The 25,114-nt window shown below is 40.6% G+C and overlaps 1 protein-coding gene across 3 annotated transcripts; it reads right to left on the reverse strand.

The window, feature by feature from the left end:
• Positions 1-2,061: 2,061 nt before the first annotated feature.
• rgl3a (ral guanine nucleotide dissociation stimulator-like 3a) lies at positions 2,062-24,929 on the reverse strand. 3 transcript variants are annotated; one of them, XM_071504965.1, is made up of 19 exons: positions 24,792-24,929; positions 24,244-24,345; positions 23,157-23,412; positions 16,051-16,343; positions 13,885-13,929; positions 13,387-13,556; positions 12,501-12,661; positions 12,094-12,405; positions 11,897-12,000; positions 11,582-11,666; positions 10,382-10,456; positions 9,638-9,724; positions 9,487-9,519; positions 9,121-9,242; positions 8,932-9,027; positions 7,649-7,784; positions 7,265-7,534; positions 4,800-4,914; positions 2,062-4,120 (listed from the first exon to the last, which is right to left on the reverse strand). In XM_071504965.1, the coding sequence occupies exons 3-19, from the start codon at positions 23,343-23,345 to the stop codon at positions 3,966-3,968; spliced, it is 2,448 nt and encodes an 815-aa protein (XP_071361066.1). In that variant the 5' UTR covers positions 23,346-23,412; positions 24,244-24,345; positions 24,792-24,929; the 3' UTR covers positions 2,062-3,965. The 3 variants fall into 3 exon arrangements, with proteins under 3 accessions (XP_071361066.1, XP_071361068.1, XP_071361067.1); XM_071504967.1 differs by lacking the exons at positions 24,244-24,345; positions 24,792-24,929 and adding an exon at positions 17,645-17,862 and having other exon boundaries at positions 23,157-23,249; XM_071504966.1 differs by lacking the exons at positions 23,157-23,412; positions 24,244-24,345; positions 24,792-24,929 and adding an exon at positions 17,645-18,294.
• Between the last annotated feature and the right edge of the window lie 185 nt (positions 24,930-25,114).

Consider the following 25,114-nt stretch of genomic DNA (forward strand, 5'->3'; position numbering starts at 1 on the left):
ATTGAAGACATAATTGAGTATGCGAGACCCTCACCTTAACACTCCCTTGCCCCTGCACATCTCACTACTCATGCAGTGACATTCATTAATTCATAATTACCACCACCAAGGTTATTTTTTCAGCACAATTTGTTTGTCTCCGTTTTTCTGCAAGTGTGAAGAAACCTTTAAGATCTAGTTAACACGTTTCAGTTAAATTGCTAAAAAGGAAAATCAGCTTAGCTTTTTTGGTGCAGATAGCGCCACCATGTGGCCACTAATGAAGTGTCACAAAAGAAGCATGTCTACACGTTGCTCGTTTGTAGTGCATATTTGAAGAAGTAAAAAAAAATGTAAAAAAGTTGAAAGCGCTGTTGTAAACAAATGCAGATGACGCGTGCACTCATTGACTCCAAAGTTTGACAGCAGCGCATCAATCACTGGTACTGGAACAACATGATGAGTCTTACACAGTTCAGTGGTCATGAGTTTCACTTGAACTCTGCCACAGTTCATCTTTGCACAAAGGCCACATTTTCCCAGAAATTATTTAGGTCAAATCACCATATTAATGATCTGAAACTGCAGATGAAAACCTACTATGTTATGCACCCTTGATAGATGGACATGATTATGGTTTAAATATTTAAACATATAAAACATGTATTTTTAAAAATGTATAAAAAATATTTAAAAATAAATATTTAATATTTATTTATAATATTTAAAATTTTGCATTACAGTCTGTATCACAAAGAAACCATGATCCTAATTATTTCATTTTTGCTTTAGGCTTCAGTTCTGCTGTTAAAAAGCTCTCCACAAAATACGAGCAGATCCACTGTGAGTCGACCTGGGATGAACTGAGACTATTTCATATTATGCTCTCACATGACACCAGTTCCCCAAATGTCGATCAGTTTGTGCAGACAAAGTTCATGTCGGGAAAGAGGCCTGACCAGGCCCAGAGCACACTGCCAGTCATTAAGACTCAATTAGGCATGAGGCCCCAGAGCAGAGGAGGACAACAAAAAACCACGACCACAAGCGCGGAAAGAGAGACTGCTCTGCCCTCGGGGGTAAAAGTCACAGCTTGGTTATTTTTTTTTTCTCTCCAACACACAGACACAGATGCCTTAGTGTAATATGGGTAGACAGATGAGGGTGAGGGCAGCATGGGAGCGAAAGTGTTGCTGTGACCTCCTGCTCAGGCGGTGACACACACAGACACACGAAAGACAGGTTGTAGATATACTAATGAATTCAAACCACAGTGCAATATCACATAAGGGACATACAGGTAAAAACTGGCTAGATAAGTGGTAGTACCCTTAAGGCAGATAAAAGAGAGACAGCAGAGGAAAGGAGTCAAACATGTGGTTTAAACAAAAAAGCAGAGAACAGGAAATAAAAGAGAAAGCACATTTTTTTCCCTCTGAACCAGTTGTAAACTATAAACTACACTCTTAGAAATTAACTACAGACAGTGAAGGAGTTAAAGCAGAGGAGTGCGGTCAAAACACGGAAATTAGAGTTCAGAAACCATGCAGCAGAACTGGTGAGACAGGTCACAATTTCCCACACACATCTGTCGCTGTGAACTCTGACCTCCTGCATTGTTTAAGGCTTCATCAGGGCGCAGAGGCAGGGGAACTACCCTCATCTCCTCGTTCGATCTCAGCTGTGCTGCTGCTGGACTTCAGTCCTGATGATTGTACGTGTTTTTTTTCCTCTCTTCTCAGCTTTATTTGTTCAACTTGCTTCACGTTGGCTAAAATATAGGTCAATGCTGAAAAGACTCAGGGATGAACCAGTTATTTGTCTTTGAATAGGAGCAGGATGAACAGCACGGGACAAAACATTCAAAGTATCCGTGTCTGGCTCCACCTAGTGGTCAAACTACAGCCACTACATTTATCCAGACAAATCATTTGAGTTCAATCTTTTAAATTAAAATTATAAATTTAAGCTTAAATTTGATGAAATCTGATACCAGCCTTTCCCTTTCATTTGGACTCAAGAAATTCATAAATCTTAAGCAATACAACGCATAAAAACAAACTGTAAATTGTGGCACAATGATAAATTGTAAATAGGCTTTATTAGTGGACATTTTATATTAATAAACAGCAAGTGCTTAGATTAAACTTTAAAATAAAGAATCTGTTGAAATAAATTGAAAACAAAGATACGTCGGCTTAAATTATCACGTGCATAATGGCGACAGCTTCACTTACGTTTTAAACATTATAAGGAGATAACTGACAAGAAAGTCGACTCATAATAACAAACAGACAGACAGTTAGACAGACAGAGACGAAGTCAGACTGTGGACTCCTTCACATATTGCAGCTGCCAGACCTCATTATCAACCTTTAGCCTCACTTTTAACAAACCTCAGCCGCCTTAAAGCTGAACTCAGTGATGCAAAATACTGCACAAAATCAGCAGGGTCTTCACCAGCGTGTTTCTATTCATTTAAAATAGGAATGTGAACCACTGTGTGTGTGTGTGTGTGTGTGTGTGTGTGTGTGTGTGTGTGTGTGTGTGTGTGTGTGTGTGTGTGTGTGTGTGTGTGTGTGCTTCTTCCAGTGACTGGAGAGCTATTCATTTTAATTAGATTTATTTGACCGTACCACCAACGCTCAATATTAGTATTTGCAGAAAGCTGCCTGCTAGTTTTGGGAAGGATTTCACATCACTGAGATGATCATATATGTCACATGAATTCACATGCTCAGACGCTTCATCTTCACATACGAGAGCCATTCTTCAGGTAAATCTCATTCACATTCATTCATTTTCTTGTACTTTCATTTTGCGTTAAGTTGCTACATACAGAGAGACTGCCGTGTCAGCATTTCAGCTCGTCTCTGAACCCTCTGACAGAAACGCCACAGTGCAGGTAAGACCACTGATTATTAACATGTGCATATTATACTCATATACAAAGACTCCTTCATTTGAAAATCGGCTTTCTGCATTCAAGCTAATGCAACCAAAGCAAGTGACGTCTGAGAACAGAGCAGCACTGAAGACTGAAGAGAGGAGACACAAAACGAACAAAACATTTTTATCATGCCACTGATGCTTTAAAAAGCTCAATACTGAAATGCATTAAATAATTTAAGTTGATAAAATTACATTAAAACATTTAAATTCTCATCTAGAAGATGATTGAATATCTCAATACTTATTACTAATAAAATCTCCATGTGAGCAGCAACAGGCCTCGGTCCAAACAGTCTTTCAAACACATCTGATCCAGATCATGTTGAAATTCATCATCTTACAGCAAGAAACCCATATATAGTCATTTTCATTTCTTCATCTTGTCCTTTGCTGTCGGGAAACTCCTGTTACTCATTCAGCCAAACAAGCTGAAGGAAATGTCCCACGTCACGGCTGTAGGTGTCCGACTGCATCCCTGATTCTGCAGACACACGTCCACGTGCATCATGTTACGTCAGACCAGCTGCTCCTGATGCTTGTAACTGGCTGCAGTAAAATCTGAAGTGTTCCTCATGATTCATGATGCACAATGTGATACAAGTTTGTTTATCTAGGGAAGAGAGTTCCTTGTTAAAAGTGGTTCATTTATCCAAACATGTTGGTGATTAAGTCGTCAGAGAACTGGAGAATACAAAACGGTTCTTTTCTTGGCGTCTCTCTTCTGTATATTTGGACAGTTTCAGATTCTTCAACCACTTGAGAATATTTTTTAGGTGTAACACATTTCAGTGTTGTTCTCAGTGAAGCGACTTCTTGCTGAGAACTCCTTCAAGTTATTGTTCAGTCGAAGCTCTCAGGTCTCTCGGGATTCTCTGTGGCGGAGCGGCTCATATCCACTGCACAGTGACAACCTTGTGGTGATGAGTGGATACAAACAGCCACAGGTGTGTGTGTGTTGTCGGCTTGTTGTTGCAGGTGAGCAGCTCCTCTGTCTTATAGTTGGACTCTTGACCTTCAGTCAGGACAGACGCTCATCACTTGGTGTGGCGGCTCTTGGGTTGAGTTCCAGGGCTGGAGGACGAGCCCAGGTGTTTCCCAGAGCTCCTCCAGTGCTGCCGCAGGACAAAGTCGTAGTTGGCGTTGGTGCACATGGCATAAAATACGTTGGCTTTGTCGGGGATCAGGAGCTCTGAGGCAGAGAGAGAACATTTATTTTCCTTTAGCCTACTTGTATTTCATTTCCTACATTTCTGAGAATTACATGGAGAGCAATTTTCAGAAATGTCTCTCTTTTCAATCTATTCAGAGAGAATGACGGCATAATCAAAGGCAGCTAAAGAGAAAGAGTTGTTTTCCAGCTGAGGATTCATACCCCGTCTGAAAACATTATTATGTCTTGTGGCTGATTTGGATCACAGTTTATTACAGGCAGTGTCTGTAAGGAGCTGATCTCTGCTTCCTCTCCAGTGGATTTCCTGCCATTTATTGTTAATGTATTAAACAGAGCAAAACTTTTCCTGCCTTTAAATGAAATATTGGTGTACTTTTAGCCAGTTTATACAGTTTACACAGAAATGTTCAAGGTTGATTTTTCATTTTAGTGCAAAAGGAAACAGAGGAATGACTCCTGCCTGTTTAAAGTTACAGACAGTTTAAGCCTTAACTAAGGTCTGATGCTGCTTGACTGGCAGCTTTTACATAATTAGCTTGTTGTAACTTATATTTGATCACAAGTTAGTTGCAAAAAGAAAAACCTAATATAGCCAAAAAGACACAACTGGAAAGTCCTGCACTATAGAATAATCCTGTTGTGAGCAGGTTCAATCTTTACTCAGAGAAGACTGACAGAGGTCTGAGGAGATATTCACCTTTTCCATTGTTGAGCATCTGGCAGAGGCTGAAGTCGTGGCAGCTGACACCCTCCATGTTGTGTTTTTCAATAGCTCTGCGAATCACCTGAGGTGTGTGGTCCTGACTGGTCAGCTGGAGAGGAAACACCACAGTGAGGGTCAGTACCTAACATCCGCATTCACAGTACTTATTAATAAAGTGAAAATGACATATTTGAACGCCTGTCAATTTATTTACAAATTAGTATTTATCATAGCCTTTCTTGCTTTAAAGAGGAGTTTTCCCTTATAGTTTGTTCTAAAGCTTTTTGTGCATGTAAATGGTCTACAGAGTCACAAAGCTAAAATAATATAACATAATAATAATATAAAGTAAAAACAGTGATTTTATAATTACCTAATTGTTCCAGTCATTTATTGAGGAAAATGCCAAATCATTTATCTGCTTCATTTCATTACACATTTTGCATTGTTGGGATTACAGGTGCTGGTCATATAATTAGAATATCATGAAAAAGTTGATTTATTTCAGTAATTACATTCAAAAAGTGAAACTTGTATATTGTATTCATTCATTACACACAGACTGATATATTTCAAGTGTTTATTTCTTTTAATTTTGATTATTATAACTGACAACTAATGAAAACCACAAATTCAGTATCTCAGAAAATTAGAATATTACTTAAGACCAGTACAAAAAAAGGATTTTTAGAAATGTTGGCCAACTGAAAAGTATCAACATGAAAAGTATGAGCATGTACAGCACTCAATTAGTTGGGGCTCCTTTTGCCTGAGTTACTGCAGCAATGCGGCGTGGCATGGAGTCAATCAGTCTGTGGCCCTGCTCAGGTGTTATGAGAGCCCAGGTTGCTCTGATAGTGGCCTTCAGCTCTTGTGCATTGTTGGGTCTGGCATTTCGCATCTTCCTCTTCACAATACCCCATAGATTTTCTATGGGGTTAAGGTCAGGCGAGTTTGCTGGCCAATTAAGAACAGGGACACCATGGTCCTTAAACCAGGTACTGGTAGCTTTGGCACTGTGTGCAGGTGCCAAGTCCTGTTGGAAAATGAAATCTGCATCTCCATAAAGTTGGTCAGCAGCAGGAAGCATGAAGTGCTCTAAAACTTCTTGGTAGACGGCCTTGGACCTCAGAAAACACAGTGGACCAACACCAGCAGATGACATGGCACCCCAAACCATCACTGACTGTGGAAACTTTACACTGGACCTCAAGCAGCATGGATTCTGTGCCTCTCCTCTCTTCCTCTAGAAACTGGGACCTTGATTTCCAAAGGAAATGCCAAATTTACTTTCATCAGAGAACATAACTTTGGACCACTCAGCAGCAGTCCAGTCCTTTTTGTCTTTAGCCCAGGCGAGACGCTTCTGACGCTGTCTCTTGCTCAAGAGTGGCTTGACACAAGGAATGCGACAGCTGAAACCCATGTCTTGCATACGTCTGTGCGTGGTGGTTCTTGAAGCGCTGACTCCAGCTGCAGTCCACTCTTTGTGAATCTCCCCCACATTTTTGAATGGGTTTTGTTTCACAATCCTCTCCAGGGTGTGGTTATCCCTATTGCTTGTACACTTTTTTCTACCACATCTTTTCCTTCCCTTCGCCTCTCTATTAATGTGCTTGGACACAGAGCCCTGTGAACAGCCAGCCTATTTAGCAGTGACCTTTTGTGTCTTGCCCTCCTTGTGCAAGGTGTCAATGGGCGTCTTTTGGACAACTGTCAAGTCAGCAGTCTTCCCCATGATTGTGTAGCTACAGAACTAGACTGAGAGACCATTTAAAGGCCTTTAAAGGTTTTGAGTTAATTAGCTGATTAGAGTGTGGCACCCGGTGTCTTCAATATTGAACCTTTTCACAATATTCTAATTTTCTGAGATACTGAATTTGTGGTTTTCATTAGTTGTCAGTTATAATCATCAAAATTAAAAGAAATAAACACTTGAAATATATCAGTCTGTGTGGAATGAATGTATTCATTATACAAGTTTCACTTTTTGAATGTAATTACTGAAATAAATCAACTTTTTCATGATATTCTAATTATATGACCAGCACCTGTATTATTCTGGGTCCGGTCACTTGCAATCAACATCAGCCATTATATTACAATTTTAATACATTTATTAAGTAACAGAATGAAACATTTTTAAAAAAGTAAATTGATTTATACTTTTGACAGTGGAGATAAATGTTATTTGCAGCCTAATTGATGATGTTGGATTCATTTATAAATCCTGGGCTGATAACAATATATTTACTTTACGGTATTTGCAAATGCTGCTGAAAAATTTCTGATCATGCACAAATGTAACCTTTATTTAAATACTCTTGAATGACTGGGCATTAAGCAACACCAACTCCTCACACTTCTGCTTTCCTTTTTTTAGAAAGTGTAAGACTAAATCAGCCACCAACAGGCTGGCTGACCTTAGCAAAACATGATTACAACACCACCGTCCTTACCAGTATGCTCTTGTAAACGTTTCCATTGCTGACGGACTCCACGCTGACCCTGATGATACATGAGTCGGCCACCTGTTTGTTATAGACCGGCAGCGAGGCCTGAGGAGAGCAGCTGGAAGACGACGACTCAGGGCTCAGTGCCAGAGAGGAGGAGCTGAGGTCTGGTTGAGAGGAGCTGCAGGAGGAGCTGGACAGAATGGGAGAGGAGGAGGAGGAGGAGGAGGAGGAGGAGAAGTCCTCTGCTACGTTGTGAAGAGAGCCCGAGAAAGACTGAGGGGAGGACACAGGAAGAAATATCAATATTTGGTTCCAGTCAGTTTCCCCCCCGTTTACAAACCAACTGACCACAAACATATGAGATGGGAAAGCTCCTGGTGCTCCTACCTTGAGTTTGAGTCTGAGGGGGGAGGGCTGAGGGACGGAGAGGTCCTCCATGTCTGAACTGCTGGACCCAGAAGACGACACGCTGATCTGATCAGCGTGGGTCTTCCTCAGGGAGCTGTCACTGGCTGTTCGCAACCTGCACACACACAATTTAAGCTGAGCACTGTTTCACTAAATGGTAGCTGAAATCCATTTCTTAAAAACTGAAAAGAAAAGCTAGTTAGTGTTTGCAAACCATCACTGGGTCACACATCAATAAGCAAAGACTGAGTTCTCTGTGTTAAAGGATGGTTCCAGCATTAGAGGAGTTTTTTATGTTCATGACTTCAGCCATTTATCATCATTTGTTTGTTTGTTAGCTGAGAGGACTTCCCTGCTCTGTACTGCCCCAGGCCATCTAGAAGCGATAACCGAACGGATTTAGTAGATTTACTATGAATGTGATGTGGATATTGGAAAATGTGAACTTTATCATTTGTGTGTAATCTTTTACGTGGCCTTTGGCAGTCATACACAATATACTGTAGATCCCTTGTTGCAGTCAAGAGAGCCTGATTGTGGACATTTAAAATACTGGTTATAATACTGTATAGTTGACTGTATCTAGCTATTGTTATTACTATTATTGTAGGTACATTTTTTTATGTACATGTTGTATTGTATTGTATTGCACTCACTAATTGTATATTTTTGTTTGTTTATGTTCATTCAGATAACCACAACTTTGTGAACTGAAATTGGCTGAGAGACAGGACTATCTGCCTTTATTGGGACATTATTAAAGCTTGTTGACTGAACTCCTGGGATGCTGCAGTCTGACTGACAGTAGACTTTAGCCAGACTTGTGTACGCCAGCATCATTACATATCTACAGATATATATTCCACAAGGACATTTCAAACACTTCTGGCCCATGTATCCCACAACTATCAATTACTGTGTGTATTTTGATATAGATCCAAATTTAGATGCTGCTAACATTTCTAACATTATGCACTACTGCATTAAAGGTCTCATACTGTATAAAGTGAGAGAGGCTCAGAGCCTCTCTTCTGGTCGGCTCTCTCACCTGTTGTTACTAGAGCTCTGGAGAGAAGCCTGAGAGAGGAGATGTAAAACTACACTGAGATGGTTTTTGGTTCTTAAAACCAAACCAACCAAACTTAAAACTTTAAATAAAACACCAGAAAAGTGTGAAATATGGGACCTTTAACTTTTTAAAAATGAATCCAAAGACATTGAGTTGTAACAGATTTTACATAAAGCTGATCTGCCAGACTTACGAGGCGAGCTTCTTAGTGAGTAGACGACTGCTCCATGAGTTGGGAGAGGTGGGACAGGGGTCAACTGGAGGCTCCAGGTCACGGGACAGCTCGTAGCTTAAGAAGAGAAAAAACCAGAGACTAAGATGTGATGCAAGCAGCTTTAATTCTCTTGATACCGTATTGCAGGGGTGTCAGTGTGTGTCTCACCTCTCTTGGTCTGTGAGCAGTGTGTGTGCCTGCAGCCAGGCAGTGATATTAGGGTTCACTGGAAGGCTGTATTGGGAACAGGAAGCTTGAAGCTGTCGAATCTGGGAAAGAATCTCAAACTCCTAAAAAAGAAAGAAAGAAATGAGGCACAGGTAAACTCCACAAAATCAAAACTGAGGCTACACCTCGAGTCCAAGGCTACACCAGCTCTGTCAGTCAATTTTTAATACTTTCTGTAAAATAAACGGACCTTGATCAAAAATAAATAAATACATAAATAAATAAAAAATCACTAAGAATAATAAAATCTAAATTGAGGATGTTGGTAGTCATTCATATAAGAAACCACTAGGAGGCGACACCTACCCGTCTGCGCTTCTCAAAGTTGATGAGTCCGCTCTGTGCAAAAGGAAAAACAATATGGCATCATCAATCTATTAAAGTGCCATAAAAAGGGCAAAAAAAGAAAAAAAAAACCAAAGCAACAGTTGAGTTTGTGGGTGTGCTGAATACTCACCACCACAGTGTCAGGCAGCGCTGTATCCAGCATGGTCAGGACAGTCAGGTAAGTGCCCAGGTACGGAACAACACCACTGCTTAAGTTCTGAGGACAAAAAAAAAGCCATACAATTAGATTTTGCTTAGTATGACTGCTCAAATTTTTTTTTATATTTTAATTCAATATATGTGCAAGAGGTTGCACATACTCATAAATGTTATTCACTCCAGAGTCTGAGCAGACAGGATATTGAGATAACTAAATGGATATCAGTGAAAATATAATAATGTAACTGACGCAGAAATACACACACACACACACACACACACACACACACAAGTGAAAACACAAGACCATCACTATTTAAACAGCGTGATTATGGGGGTATAAAACATTTACACACAGCCCCACCCGGCCTAAGTAAACGGCCAAACTGTGGGAAACGCTGCACACACGTCAGCGTTTATATCTTCTCCTACATATGGGAGAACGCCAACAGTCACATGACTTGTACGTTTGCAAACTTTTTCCACTAAATGAACAGACTGAAAAAGAAGAGGGAACTGGAAATCTGAAGTCTAATTTGGCTTGAAAACATGTGACTTTTAGGGAAGCAGAACTAATGACAGAGAGAAATATACCTCTGCCTTTCATTTTCTCACCAGCTCACATAGCTGTCACATTCTCTTTATTGTGGTGGTCAAACCGAGCAAACTGAGGAACCACAGGGTTATTTTCCAAACCATGTGACTTCATTCTTACCGTCTGTCTGGACACTGAGCTGAGCTGCGGGGATTTAGGGCCCGAGGTGGCACTGCTGTCTGGCTGACTCGAATCCTGCAGAAAATAGATGACGCTCATGTCAGTACTGATCTAACAAAATACCTGAATGTTAATGCGAGAGAGCTGGGGGTGAGGCGGCTGGGCTCAGCACCTGCTGCTGGGTGTGGGAGGCTGAGTGACAACTATGGGTTCCAAGGCAATCCCGTCCGCATAGTCACACCTTATTGTGTTAATTATGCCTTCAGGTGTGCACTGTGTGTGTGTGTGCTAGGAAACAGTATGTACTCAGTGAAATCAATGCTTCTTGATTAGCACTGGTGCCACTTTTATTTGTGTTGGCCACTAAAAACGGCCTTTTCATTGTTTTTTTTAGAAACCGGGCTGCTGATAATATCAAGATATCACTAAATACACTTTCATATCAATTGTTTTTCACAAGGGAACAAAGGAGACACAGTGGCAACTGGAGACAAACAAAAAAACACAAAAGAAAACATTAGATTAGACAATGACTAACTAACTATTAGAAGCCATTCATGCAAAATACATTCAGCAAGTGCATTTATTTCATTAGCCGTTTAAGGTTAGCTTGACATGTGTATAACACTTTTCAAAATATGCTGAAGCTGCAGTTAACAATTATTTTCATTAATGTTTATTCTGCTGATTATTTTTCAATTAACTGATGAGTGCTGTGCACTATGAAATGTTATTAGAAAATAGTGTAAAATGTCCCCAGTGACATCCTCAAATATCTCGTGTTGTCACAGTCACAGTGATATAAAAATAGAAAAGCAGCAAACTCTCACAGTGGAGAAGCTGCAACCAGACAGTGGTTGGAGTTTTTGACTGATAAAACAATTAAAATGACTGATAGCTGCAATTGAATTTCCTGTTTGTCAACTACTTGAATAATTAACCAGTTGTTGCAGCTAAGGGGAAGTATGCACAGTTTTAACCATGCAGGGCTGCAGGAGCGCTGCATGAAGGAAAAACAGGCATTAGCAAGTCGAACAAAGCTCCCTTGCAGTACAGTAGGAAGTAACCTGTTATTTTCTTACTACAGTACATTCAATATGTAATGTATGCAATTACATTATTACAAATAATAGCTGTACAGGTCTTCAGTTCACATTGTCTCACCACACGTGTGTGTACGTCAAAAACACATGTATTTACCTCCACAAGGATCTCTCTGGAGGTGAGCACACAGTTTTCATCAGGGAAAGTCTCACACAGGTTGTCAAAGGTGGCCATGCTTTCCCTGAAACCAGAACGTATTCAATCTGTTAAGAAAGTTCTCCTTCTGTAGAGTCAATATTCACCTTGAGGAAAAACGTTTAATAATTCACTGTAACCCATTGATTTTATATGTTTATTCTCTCTCTGACAATTTTCACAGGTATTTTTCACTTGGCAGCCTAAACAAAAGTAACTCTGGTTCATTTGACGGATGTCTGTTTTATAAGGTCTGTATTAAAATTGTTTGCTGACCTGCTGACAGCAGCCCAGGTCTTCTTCAGGCGATACACGGCGTTGGACTGCAGGGCTGAAAGGATGGCTCTCAAAGAGGAGAAATTCTTCAGCTGTCTGCACTCCTGCAGAGACACACAATGCAGAGTTGTTATGCTTTTTTCCATAAAAGTTACATTTGTTTATGTCAGAGCTTTGAAATTATTTTATACACTGACCTGTGCAATGGCGATCCACCTCTCGATGATGCGTGCTCTGTGGGCGGGGCTGGTGTGTGAGCAGCGAGGTGAGCTCGGGGCAGTGGACGGGTACAGGAAGGTAGAGGAGGAGACAGGTGATGAGATGGGAGAGGAAGTGGAAGGGCTGGGTGAGGACGGACAGAGGAGCGAGGTGATGACACGGTTGGTGACGGCATTGAACTGGGAGATGGTGGCGCGGACGGTGGGTGCCAAGTTTCGGTTTTCTTTCTTGTCACGCTGGGACCAGACACAGCCCAGGCAGTGGAAGGGCACCACTCTGACAAACAGGTCCTGAGGTAGAGACGATATGAATGAGCACCCCGGGGTGATTTGTTTATGAAATTTGTTAATGGAACAAATTTGTTTAATTTGTTAATGAAACCTACAGCGTCCAGTCTGGTCAGCTGCTCGGCTATTTCCCTCACAGGGCAGTCCATAAAGCTGTATCTGTCTTCCTCCTTAGCAGACAACTCTCCTCCGCCCTCCTGATCTCTGGGCTCCTGCTGCAATGATTCACCTCTGTGCTGTGACGCAGAGCGGCTGCAATCTGTCAAACACACCAAATCATAAATGACAATGAAACATGCCGCTTAGCAGAAAACATGGACGAATGAGCAATAATGCATCACTCCTATAGGAGAAAGAAAGTGGTGTCAAAACGTCCTCTTTTATCACCATGATTTATTAAACGTGACAAGCGTATTTTTCATTGAGGTCATTAAGTTTACTGATTTCAATAATTCCTGTGTCGGCACAGTGAGTGAGCACCTGTGCTGACATGAAATTTAAAGTAAAATCACCTTTTTTTAATGAAAAGGAGGAATTGAAATAGTTTTTCATGACATTTACAGTCCACAGTTCAGCTGAGGTCAACATGGAGCTACAGGAGTCTGTTATAGTGAACAGTATTTATCTCAAAGACTTACTGTTGCTTTTTATGCTAAATAACATTATTTTCTTAATATCTCACTATTCATTCCCTCATTCTAATGCCTCATTATTTTGCACTGAATAAAAATTGTAGAGCTGCTAAACAGAGTCCTCAACAATCTGGAGTTGAGAATAAAAGGATGGTTCATTAATAATAGAAGCGGTTGAGTGTAACAGATGGCTAGTCTGCAAAACATTATTCTATTATTGTGAAAATCTGTGCAGCAAGGTGCTTGAAACTCTTCACACACACTGCCATGGTAGCACTGGGGCTGCACTTCATGCATTGTGGTGACAGGACATAAACAAACAATATGTAACCACATCTCTTATTCCCCTGACCTTGTTCCTGGAGCCTCTTGAGCAGGGTCTCAGCAGTCTGGGCCAAACGTCTGAAGCAGAGACGATGTCGCAGGTGCACGACCAGCAGCCTGAGGGCCTGGTGCTGAGGGGGCTCGTGGAAGTCTTCACTGTATTCCTCCAGCCACAGTCGAATGACAGGGGGTAAGGTACTGAAGGGAGGGAGGTGAGGTTAGTTCTGCTGAGAGTAAGAGAGGCCTGGACCGCAAAATATTCATTTGTGGGGCAAAGTCTGCTGCAATATGGCAAGGAAAGTTTATTCATATAGCCATTCAGACACAGGTGCTTTACAGAGGCAAGGGAATACATTAAAAATAGATCATTAAAATAGCATTTAAAAACAAACAAAAATGTATGTGAGCAGGGGCAATGTTATGCTTTGCTTTTAACCCTATGCTTTGATTTTACTACAGTAAAATCAAGTTGGACTGATAGCAAAACCACACTAATCTTTGTTAGCAGAGGAGTGACCACACTCACCTGCGAGGGCAGACGGTGTTATCCATGTTGGCGATTAAGTCCTCTCTGTGGGAAAGGAAAACACAATTATCTATCAGCTGAGATCTCGATACGAGTGTTGGGACAGCACTGTGACCTGGTGACAGAAAACATCCTGTAAAACAACCACAGCTCCCTGGGCTGGTTCTCTCTAACTGTTCATCCTGTGGAAATGTCCTGCAACACTTTAGATCTCTGTAGAGACACCATTACAGGGCGTGGAGAGCAAGCAGACAAATGTCACCCTCAGGGATTAATAATGGCGTCATAGTAATATAATAAATAAATAATAAATAATAAATAATAAATAAATAATAAATAATAAATAATAAATAAATATAAATATATAAATATAATAATACATGTGCAGTACAACTGAAGCAAGGTGCCACGTTGTCTCATCTGTGGGAACGTGGCCACCGTCTTTATTGCATCAAAATGTGACAGAAGTGCCTGAAATTTAAAATTAGGCTGTTCGTGCACAATGAAAAGTGACAGGTCACATCACCATCACAATCAGACGGGTCGTGTCACGTTACAGCACAGGTGGTTTAAAAGTAAACGACAGCAACAAAACATCCTGTACAGAATCCTGTAAGGCAAAAGGAGGGAAAACACACTTCCCAGGTTGTCCTGAGGGTCACCTCAAATCAAGCTCACAGGAAACCTGTTGCCACCAGTACCACAGATATGAGGGCGACTGTTTGATGAATAACATACCAACCCTACAGCACTAATGGCCACTTTCGAACAGGCGGCAATTTTCAGAACATTAAGCAAAGGTGAGCTTTCAAGCACTGATAAAGAACTGATAGAGAGAAGGAAAACTTCCCTGAGCAATCTACTAATTTCTACGAATGGCACTTGGGTAGAATGAACAATCAAGGAGTCTTTTTGTGATTATAAGTTGCAGATGGACATTTGTTAAATTACATTCCAGTGCACTGCAAACTCCCTGAGCTTCAGTAAAATGAAGAAGCTCCTCTGTTGGGTGTGGAGGGCGTAGTCATGACCACAGAGGAATGGAACAAAGCTCCTGGGTGCTTTGTTCAACTCATGACGACAATACCTGTCATAGAAACTTGCCCTGGGTCAACAGAGATGGTGTTACGTGGCTGTTCTATTTGGAAAATGATGTGTGTGTCTGTGGCATGTTGTAAAACATAGTGATGTGTACAGTATGCTCTGCCTATATTTGCGTACACTGACAACCTTTTTAAAAGTAGCACGCACTAAAAAAAACAAATCAGAGAAGTAACAAGTAACAAACCAAAGTCAACAGGTTAAGAAAGCCCTCAAATCTGTGTCGTGCCTCTTGATAAGGAGGTGTCAATGGGTCCAATACCTTAACTCTTCGTATGGTGAAATTAGCACAGTAAGTTAGTTTAACTCAAATCAAATCTGTGTCGTGCCTCTTGATAAGGAGGTGTCAATGGGTCCAATACCTTAACTCTTCGTATGGTGAAATTAGCACAGTAAGTTAGTTTAACTCAGTCAACCTTTATCCCCTTTGTTAATTTACAATAAATCCATGTGATTTAGTCTTTGAAAGAGACTTTCTCAAGCACAAAATATAAGTAGGTTTAAAGTCAGCTGCACTTGTTCGCTTTCCTGCCAAGAGTTAGATGAGAAGATCGGCCCCACTCTCATTTCTATGCAGTAAATATGAAGCTGTAGGCAGCAGCTGGTTAACATGGCTCAGCTTAAAGACTGGGAACAAACAAACGGTTACCTGCCTCTGTGCAAGGGTCATAAAATCCCCCATAAAACTGCAATACTACACTCATAAATGGATTTTGTCACATTTAAACAGCTGGGCTACCCATTTCCCCATTTCCAGTCTTTATGCTAAGCTAACCGCTGCTGGCGGTAGCTTCATACGTGGGTTATAGAAATGAGAGTGGTATTAATCTCCTCATCTAACGCTCAGCAAGAAAGCAAATAGGAATATTTCCTATTCTTTTAAAAACTGTGTCTCCATCAGGAGAAATCTTAAGTGCTAAACTGAGCAGATCCCTCTGAGTCAAACATCAACAATGACCTAATGTGCGGGCTTACAGACCAGCTGACTGTGCCCTCATGGCTGTTGTTAACATATGTCCAAGTTCAACAACACCCTGCAGAGGCTCGGTGTGGACGGTTTCTCACCTCTGAAACAGCAGCTCGATGAGGGTGCTGGCAGAGGTGAAGGCCCTGTAGGTGGAGAGGAAGATACGGGTGAAGTCAGGCTCCTGGTGTACGGGGTCCAGCAGGTGGGTGACCAGACGCTCCAGGGTGGCGGCCTTTAGCCTGCGCACCTTCACCGTGTGGTACTGGACGAAGCTGAGGTGGGGAGTGGGGAGCTCTGCCGTGTCCGAGCTCGGCAGGACAGGCTCCCTGCGCAGTGTGATGCCAAACACGGCCCCGTCCTCCTCCTCCTCCCCCCACTCCTGCACCGGATCCTGCAGGGGAGAATACAAGGTCATCAAGATCTGGCAAATAATAACCCAAAGACATGATATGGCCTATTTCACTCTTTTCTTTACGATAGTGTAGGTAATACAGGCTACTTCTTAACTTTAAGTGTATGTTTCAAAAATTCCATCTATCTGATAACTACAATTATAGCTCTGCAAACAGTCATGGAGCTCCTTCGACGCAGGCTGCTTAACTCAATTACTGTGACAATCTCACACATCAGCAGCAAATACCTCACGACAAAAACAATAAGCCTTCAAACTGAGTAAGGTCATTGAAAAGGCCAAACTCAACGTCAATTAACCTCATTCTTGAGATTCTGTCTGTGACCCACCCTTGAACTCTGACGCAGACAGACACCTGGTGACTGGACCGATGATTTGGCAGAGATGGTTACGTCCACAAACACAGGGACAATTCATTCAACCTTGACACAGTTTTTCCTTAATTCAATTCTATCTTTACACTTGTTTTTTTTTTTAGGTTAACATCAGCATCACAATTCCCCTCAAATAAAATCATGTTATAGCGTAGAGCAATTGTTCCCAACCTGTGAGCCGAGGCCCAGTGGTGGGCCTCTATGGTATTACAAGTGGCCCAACGTATCATTTGAAAACAGCACAATTTTGGTGAAAAGATATAATTATAAATATATATCTAAAAATAATAATAATAATAATAGAAATAGAAATAATGTTTTTCATTTAAAAAAAATGAAATGAATAAAAATATTACACATATTTAAAAAGTACTTGACAATAACCAATAATATTCAATTATTGTTTATAAATTGTTTCAATTAAATTGAATATTTACTCCTGTGGTGACTGAATATAAATGATTTAGATTAAGACGTGCAAGAGGTAGGATTTATTGCAGGACAGGTATGATTTCATGCACGCACAGTGTCAGTGAAAGTAAACAGGACAGGAGCCAGACTGAGAAAAAAAATGGTGGTGGCAAAATGAAGCCTGATGCTGACCAGAGCATCCGGTTGTCAGCCCATCAAGCAGTCACAGCCCAGGGCCCTCTGTCACCGCTGGTAGAAAACATGTGTCCATACAGGCCGTGTTATCGAGCACACATCCAACAAAGGCAGCAGCCTATGCGTGAAAACACCTGATATCACATGACAGAAACCAGTGGGCTGACTGCCAAACGCGATGAGACACTGGTGGATCTTCACAGCCTCCGGTGAATGAAACTATTTTGTCATTGTTTGTCCTGGTGGCTCACTTTAAATGAGAACCTGACGAACAAAACGTATTTGTTTCATGAAACCTACCATCGATAAGTGCCATCTCCCCATCTTTCTCTCGTTTTTGAGTGAGTGAATAAATCCCAGGCTCCTGCTGCTGCTGTCGGGGACCGCACCGCGGCGGTCAGGGGCTCGGCTCCGTCCTCCGACAGCTCCCGTCTGTCTGAATGATCTCCGACACTTTCATTTTGGAGAGGTATCGTGACAGAGTGCGGGAAAGGATAAGGCTGGTTTACGTCCAGACGCTGGGACCGACAGGCGACAGCGGACGGACCAGTTTGAGAGCGGAAGGGAGACAGGGAGAAAAAGGGGTATTTGGGTGGGCGTGGCTAATAAGACAGGTGTGGGCGGGGTTGGTATTAAGGACCAATGAGAGTAAGAGGATAATAGTAGCCAGAGTTTAAATATGAGGCTTTGACTGGGAAAAATATTACTGCTATTGTTGTAAGTAGTGGCTTACCTACCAAACAAAATCAAAGTTAGAGGACTACCTAATAACTCGTCCCTATTACTTTAATTAATGTTACAGTTATTCGTGTTATTTAAACAGTGGCAGCAGCTATCTGTGGTATGGGTGGTGGTGGCAGTATACACCTGGGGTCAACCTATGAGCTCAGTGGTGGAAAAGTATTCAAACAAACATGTTCAGTGACTATTTACATGGTGAAAATACTCAAACACTAGAAGAGAGAAAAATAAAGTATTATAGTAGTGTAGTAAAATGTATAATAACTTTTTTCTTCTGAAAAACAATCAATGTTGCAGGTGGTCTATATCTCCTCTGAAATGAAGTAGAGTACAGTGCAGTAAATTACTACACAATGGAAATGCTCAACCTCTTGCAATAACAATAGTCATGTGAAATTGTAAGTATGACAATAATACTTAACAAGGTAAAGTGACACATACAGTATAATGACTTATTAAGAGAGGTTATTAAGTTCTATCATTTATTGATACTAAGACTTGGAATAGTTTGTCATTGATAAGACATCTCACTGCGTAGTGCAAGGTTATAATAGTTTTGGATCTTTCATTAGTTTTTAATTTCTATTTCATTTTGACGTTTTGTTTTAAATTTTGGTTCAGTTTTAATCAGTTTTCAAAGCAGGTTTGCTAGTTTTTATTAGTTTCAGTGTTAGTTTTATTTATTTATTTTTGTCAGGTTTAGGTCAGAAAAAGTATTGGGTGATTAAAAAACTTAACAAAACATCACAGCAATTTAAAAATGTATTCACTGAGGACAGAGGACCAACCATCCACAAAAGACAACGATAAAAGATGTGTGGTAGTGAGTGTATTTGTCTCATTTACCAGAGAAAAATCAACTGGACACAAGAACAACTTGACATCATTAATACAGTGAATGTTTTGGGCATTTTTTTGTAATTATAGCTCATTTCAGTCAGTCATTGTTTTTTTTTTTTGTTTGTTTTTTAATTTATTTTATTTTATTTTCAAATAAAGCCTTGTTTTTATTATTATTTCAGTTAATAATTTTTTTTTTTTAACATCTAGTTTTCATTATTTTGTGAGTTTAAGTTAATGATAATAACCTCGGTGTAGTGTCTGTGGGCCCGAGAAAGCCAGTATTCCCAGGCTGTGGGCTCTGGTGTCAGGATCAACAAACCTTGTAATGGTTCATATCCTGCCTCAGCTAGAGCCCGACACTATGACTGCTGGATATGAATACAGCCTCACCTTTCTTGAAGCAGATTATTAAAAAGTGCAGCCACAACCACCTCATATTATAGCCCTTATGTTTGTAAGACCTTGAAACCTTTCATCCCAGAAAAAGAGAAAAAAGACCAGAGTTACTCTGATGCTTGACCATCTACCATATTCCTTACAAGTGTTGGTATAGGACACATGATACATCATGTACTATTATTATTTTTATGGTGCATTAACAGCCATGTGGGCGGCACAGTGGTTAGCACTGTTTCCTCACAGCAGGACGGTTCTGGTTTTGAAGCTGCTGGCCGGCCGACCCGGGCTTTTCTGTGTGGAGTTTTCATGTTCTCCCTGCGCCTGTGTGGGTTTTCTTCAGGGACTCTTCAGAGCCCCTGAAGGGACTCTTCAGAGCTTCCAACCACAATCCACAGACAAGCAGGTTAGGTTAATTGGTTAACTGGTGACTCTAAGTTGCCCATAGGTGTGAATGTGAGTATGAATGGCTGTTTCTATATGTCAGCCCTGTCACAGACTGGCGGCCTTTTCCAGGGTGTACCCCACCTCCTGTCTTACATTGCCTTCCCCCTCCATGACCCTCAAAGGATAAGCGGTATAACCAGTGGATGGATGGATTAACATCCATGAGTGATAGTGAATTATATGAATAAATTTTTTTTTTTTTAATTGTTACCAACACACCGAATGAAAGACACAATTTTCTAGTGTGGTTGTATCCCAGCTTTAGGGCCACCTCATGACTGCCATAGAATTTATCACTGTTGACATACTGTGTCTAAACTTTTCTCCCTATAAAAATGCATTGCAGTGACAATATTGTGACATCTGGTGGCCAAATTAAAAGATTAACTTTCAAAGAATCCAATTTCCTCAAGTTCTCTATTTGGATCAGGAACAGCTTTAAACAAGCTCCACATTCTGTCAGGAAATGTTTATTCTCACTTTTACCAGATCGCCAGAGATAATTTAGCAGGAAGAGATTAAATTCCAGATTCTCATGGAGAAACTTCTGTCAACTGGAGGCTACAAACAGTGTCAGTGTCAGCATGTCAGCGCCTCTGCCTGTAAAAGAATCCAGTCGGGACAGTTTTTCTCAGCAGCTATGTGCCTGCCCATGGTGTCAGGGTTGTGGTGGGGACATACCACATGAAACCGGTCTGCTGTGCTCCTAAAAAGTGACTTCAACTTTGTGACTTCAAAAAGACATAAATCCAGGAAAATGTGTAAATTCAGAGCTTTGGTGGGACTGAAAAAAACTAAATACATTCATAATTAAATTGACTAGAAGCAAAAAAAAATTATAGTACAGCTGACAAGCAGAGAAGATGGGATGCCTTTAATTGGGACAGCCACTGCTCTTGTAGCTCAAAGAGAAGAATGAGCTTTTTGTTTCTCTAATGAGTTTCTCTCTAACTCTGAACTGAAAATCTACCTTCATTGGCCCATGTTTGCCCATGCCACCCTTTCTTTCTACAGAGGCTGAACAAAAGAGCAGAGAAACAGCTCCAGGAGAGACCCTCAATTAGTACTGATTAGACACATGAATGGGTGATGCGGTGGCAGGCAGGCAACGAGCCAAAGCAAGATGATCCCCAAACATGTTGGTTGAAGTAATTTCCTCAAAACTTCACATGGCCAAAAGCCTTTTTTTTTTTTTAGCTTGAATATGCACAGTACACCCACAGGAATATGATCTTTCTGCTGTAGTTCCTTCTTGGTGTCGCTAAATAGCTCCTGTTGTCGATGACGCCTCAAGTGAAAAAATGTTGAGCTGAATGGAAACAATGGTGGAAGTTCCCAGAGAAAAACCCAGAGTGAACAATGACTGAATATATGACAGCTGTTCCCGTCACAGATACGGATACAGTCAGTGTGTATGTACATCAGCAGTTAAATCAGCCCTCATAATGATTGATTCATGACTTGTAGATAACAGAGCACACTAAATCTAATAATAAGCGTCATCTAGGAAAGAGTTAATTCAAATGAAAAGAGTTACGTGACTAAAATAAAAATGGAAATATCAACTATTTAAAATAACATTACCACGATGCTAAAAGGCTGATGGGAGATTGAAGGGTCGCAGCTTCTGGGATGCCAACGTGCATGCTACTCATATTAGTGTGGGAGTGATTTGTCAATAAATTGATTACTCAACTAACCAGGCAATTCATCAAAGCCTGGCAGCCTAGCCTGACAACTGATTTATCTTTTAAGTCAATTAACAAGAAAAAATGCAAAATATTTAATGTAGAGCTGGAACAATTAGTTGATTGATTGACGCTCTAACAGAATATTCATCAGCTGCAACATCCTTGGGGTTTTGGATTATTTGTCCGTATCAACATGAACATCTTTTAATATTTCCTGAAATTTGAGATAATCAATTGAGATAAGAAATCTGTAGATTAATCAATAATGAAATGAATCAATAATGAAACTAATTATCAGTTCCAGCCCTAGATGCGGTCTGTGATGTGGACTCATTGCAGTCAGAGGGTGTGACTCAAACATTTCACTGAAGTCTAATTGTCAAACAGGCTCAGACACTTGAATCCCTTAACTCTCACGCAGCCTTCCAGATCAAATTTAAACTACAAATCTTGAAATTTTAATAGCCAAATTCCCAGAGGATGTTTCATGTCATATGACAATCAATCGTATTGTTAGGTGGAATACCCCAGAAACGTTAATATTTCCATGTTCTCATGATGACCTTTAAAGACCTGTTCGACCAAAGGCTTGGGAAAATACTGGGTGTGTACAGTGGAGGTGAGCGTAGTGGTGCTTTGACTTGTTTGTGTCATGTCCTTGCATGATATTTTGACAACCCTGATTTAAGAAAACAGTTCACAACCCCTGGACTTCGTTAAAATGTTGAGACAGAGTTGTCAAAATGCAACAAAGTGAGTGTCAGATGAAGCAAGGCTTCTGGGATGCCAACATGCATGCTACTCATATTAGTGTGGGAGTGATTTGTCAATAAATTGATTACTCAACTAACCAGGCAATTCATCAAAGCCTGGCAGCCTAGCCTGACAACTGATTTATCTTTTAAGTCAATTAACAAGAAAAAATGCAAAATATTTAATGTAGAGCTGGAACAATTAGTTGATTGATTGACGCTCTAACAGAATATTCATCAGCTGCAACATCCTTGGGGTTTTGGATTATTTGTCCGTATCAACATGAACATCTTTTAATATTTCCTGAAATTTGAGATAATCAATTGAGATAAGAAATCTGTAGATTAATCAATAATGAAATGAATCAATAATGAAACTAATTATCAGTTCCAGCCCTAGATGCGGTCTGTGATGTGGACTCATTGCAGTCAGAGGGTGTGACTCAAACATTTCACTGAAGTCTAATTGTCAAACAGGCTCAGACACTTGAATCCCTTAACTCTCACGCAGCCTTCCAGATCAAATTTAAACTACAAATCATGAAATTTTAATAGCCAAATTCCCAGAGGATGTTTCATGTCATATGACAATCAATCGTATTGTTAGGTGGAATACCCCAGAAACGTTAATATTTCCATGTTCTCATGATGACCTTTAAAGACCTGTTCGACCAAAGGCTTGGGAAAATACTGGGTGTGTACAGTGGAGGTGAGCGTAGTGGTGCTTTGACTTGTTTGTGTCATGTCCTTGCATGATATTTTGACAACCCTGATTTAAGAAAACAGTTCACAACCCCTGGACTTCGTTAAAATGTTGAGACAGAGTTGTCAAAATGCAACAAAGTGAGTGTCAGATGAAGCAAGGCTGTGGGACACAAACACCAGCAGACAAGTCCTCTCTGAACGATGCTCGAAAGCCAGTGTAGTTTCGTCCTAACTCACCTCATACTGTGCATCAGTGTCTAACAGCTGGAAGCTCCTCAGCCACACGCCTGGCTCCGTGTCCATGTGGACGTCCACACAGGGATTTGGCTTCAGCCACAGCAGCTTCTTCATCCTGCCCATCCTGCCGCGGAGGCCGCGGGACTCCCCACCGTCACCACCTCCACACACAGCAAGAACGATCCTCATCTCCCGCTCTGTGTCACGCTACAGGCCCACACACCTCGTCAGATCTCTCCCACACCTGCTGCCTCATCTGTGTCAGGGAGGAGAGCGTGAGTACAGTCAGCCACAGAGCCCCACACTATCATTCTCTTTATTTCAAACATCAGAGTAGTCTCCAGGTCTCCAGGTCAGCAGACAGAATTCACAACTTACTCTATAAAACCTCCTGTTTTCATGAAACAAAGACCTGCTTTAAAAAACTGGGTCAGTGGCAGTTGAATATGATTATAAAAATCACAATTAGATTGACCATGCTAGGACAGAAATAGGGTGAATGGCTCTGCCTAACATAATTCATTAGCAGCAGCACAGATGCCATAAATGTTTTTAATTCATTGAATTCCCTTCATAAGAAAAAGCGCATGTAAAACCCTAAAACCACAGAAAAGAGCTACAACCTATAACCTATAAAATCCCACTTTGTCTTAATGAATTGAGAAATCATCTCTTGATATCACAGCTTTATATCTTGCAACAATCTGTGCCACAAACAAACGTAAAATACACACTGCATAGAGCATATAAATGTCAGTGTGTTAGTTTAGCTTTTATTGAAATAACAGCACCAGCACACTGTGTACTCTACTGTGGCATCGTAATTACTTAACGAAATTATGAAGACATGAGAGAGAGTATAACCTTCTAGTCAATGCTCCACAGAACCATGAGATATTTATTATAAGTGTGAAATTCACATTATTCAATTTATTAAGCACAATCAATCATAACTATTGAGTACTAATGTTTTTTTTGTTTGTTTTTTTTTACATCAACCCCAAGAAAAATATTAATACCTTAACATTCAATGATGCTTTTAATAAAATTAAAATCCCATAAAAACTAAAGAAAACAGTCACTTAACTGTAACTTTGCTTCTCCTGAATGAGCATCTGATGAATCCTGATGAAGACCATGTTCAGAGCCGTGTTTCTCCAGCCAGACTCATCATGTAGAGACTGTGCAACTTGGATGGAGACACTGGTATTTAGCACTGAGGACGGATTGTTCTTTGTGTTTGTGGGTGGATGATGCTCTGCGCATGTTTGTATGCGTGTGTGTGTGTGTGTGTGTGTGTGTAGGAATTGCCTCCTCCCTGTTTGACTCTGAGATATATCATTATTATATATATAATTATAACATATGATATGATATGATATGATATGATATGATATTATATATTTTACATCCCATCGTTCCAGGTCACTGCCCTCCTCATTAGAATAAGACACAATCCCTCTGCCCTCATTTTCACGTTGGCCATAGATACCAACACTGGAGACAGGCTACATTAAGATGATTTGCTTCTGCTTAAAGACAATGCACCAACATTCAGAAGAACACATCATTTGAATTCGCCTGGCTGATGATATTCATTCACATTTAGTTAATAAGAGCTTAAATGCTTCTTACCTGCGAGCGGGCTACAGTTCACTGTTCAGACAGGGTAAAGCCATGACAGTTTGACGATTTAAAAGCTGCACAGACCGCACAGACATGTTTGATTGAAGGGAGATGTTGAGGAAACGCTGTCACGCTGCTGGCGGCGATTCAAACTCTGTAGCAGGAAGCGCAGCCCCGCCCCCTCTCACTGATTGGTCGATCACGGCGGATCTATTGATTGATTGACGATATATTAAACCTGCATATAAGCCAATCAGTGTCCAAAATCATGGAGTTTCTCTTTTACATTTGATTTAACTTAAGAAAACATGTTTAATATTAATATTTTAGAA

This window comes from Trachinotus anak, unplaced genomic scaffold (assembly GCF_046630095.1).
Source record: "Trachinotus anak isolate AG129_WGS33_773 ecotype Australia unplaced genomic scaffold, CSIRO_AGI_Tana_v1 ptg000019l, whole genome shotgun sequence".
Lineage (NCBI taxonomy): Eukaryota > Metazoa > Chordata > Actinopteri > Carangiformes > Carangidae > Trachinotus > Trachinotus anak.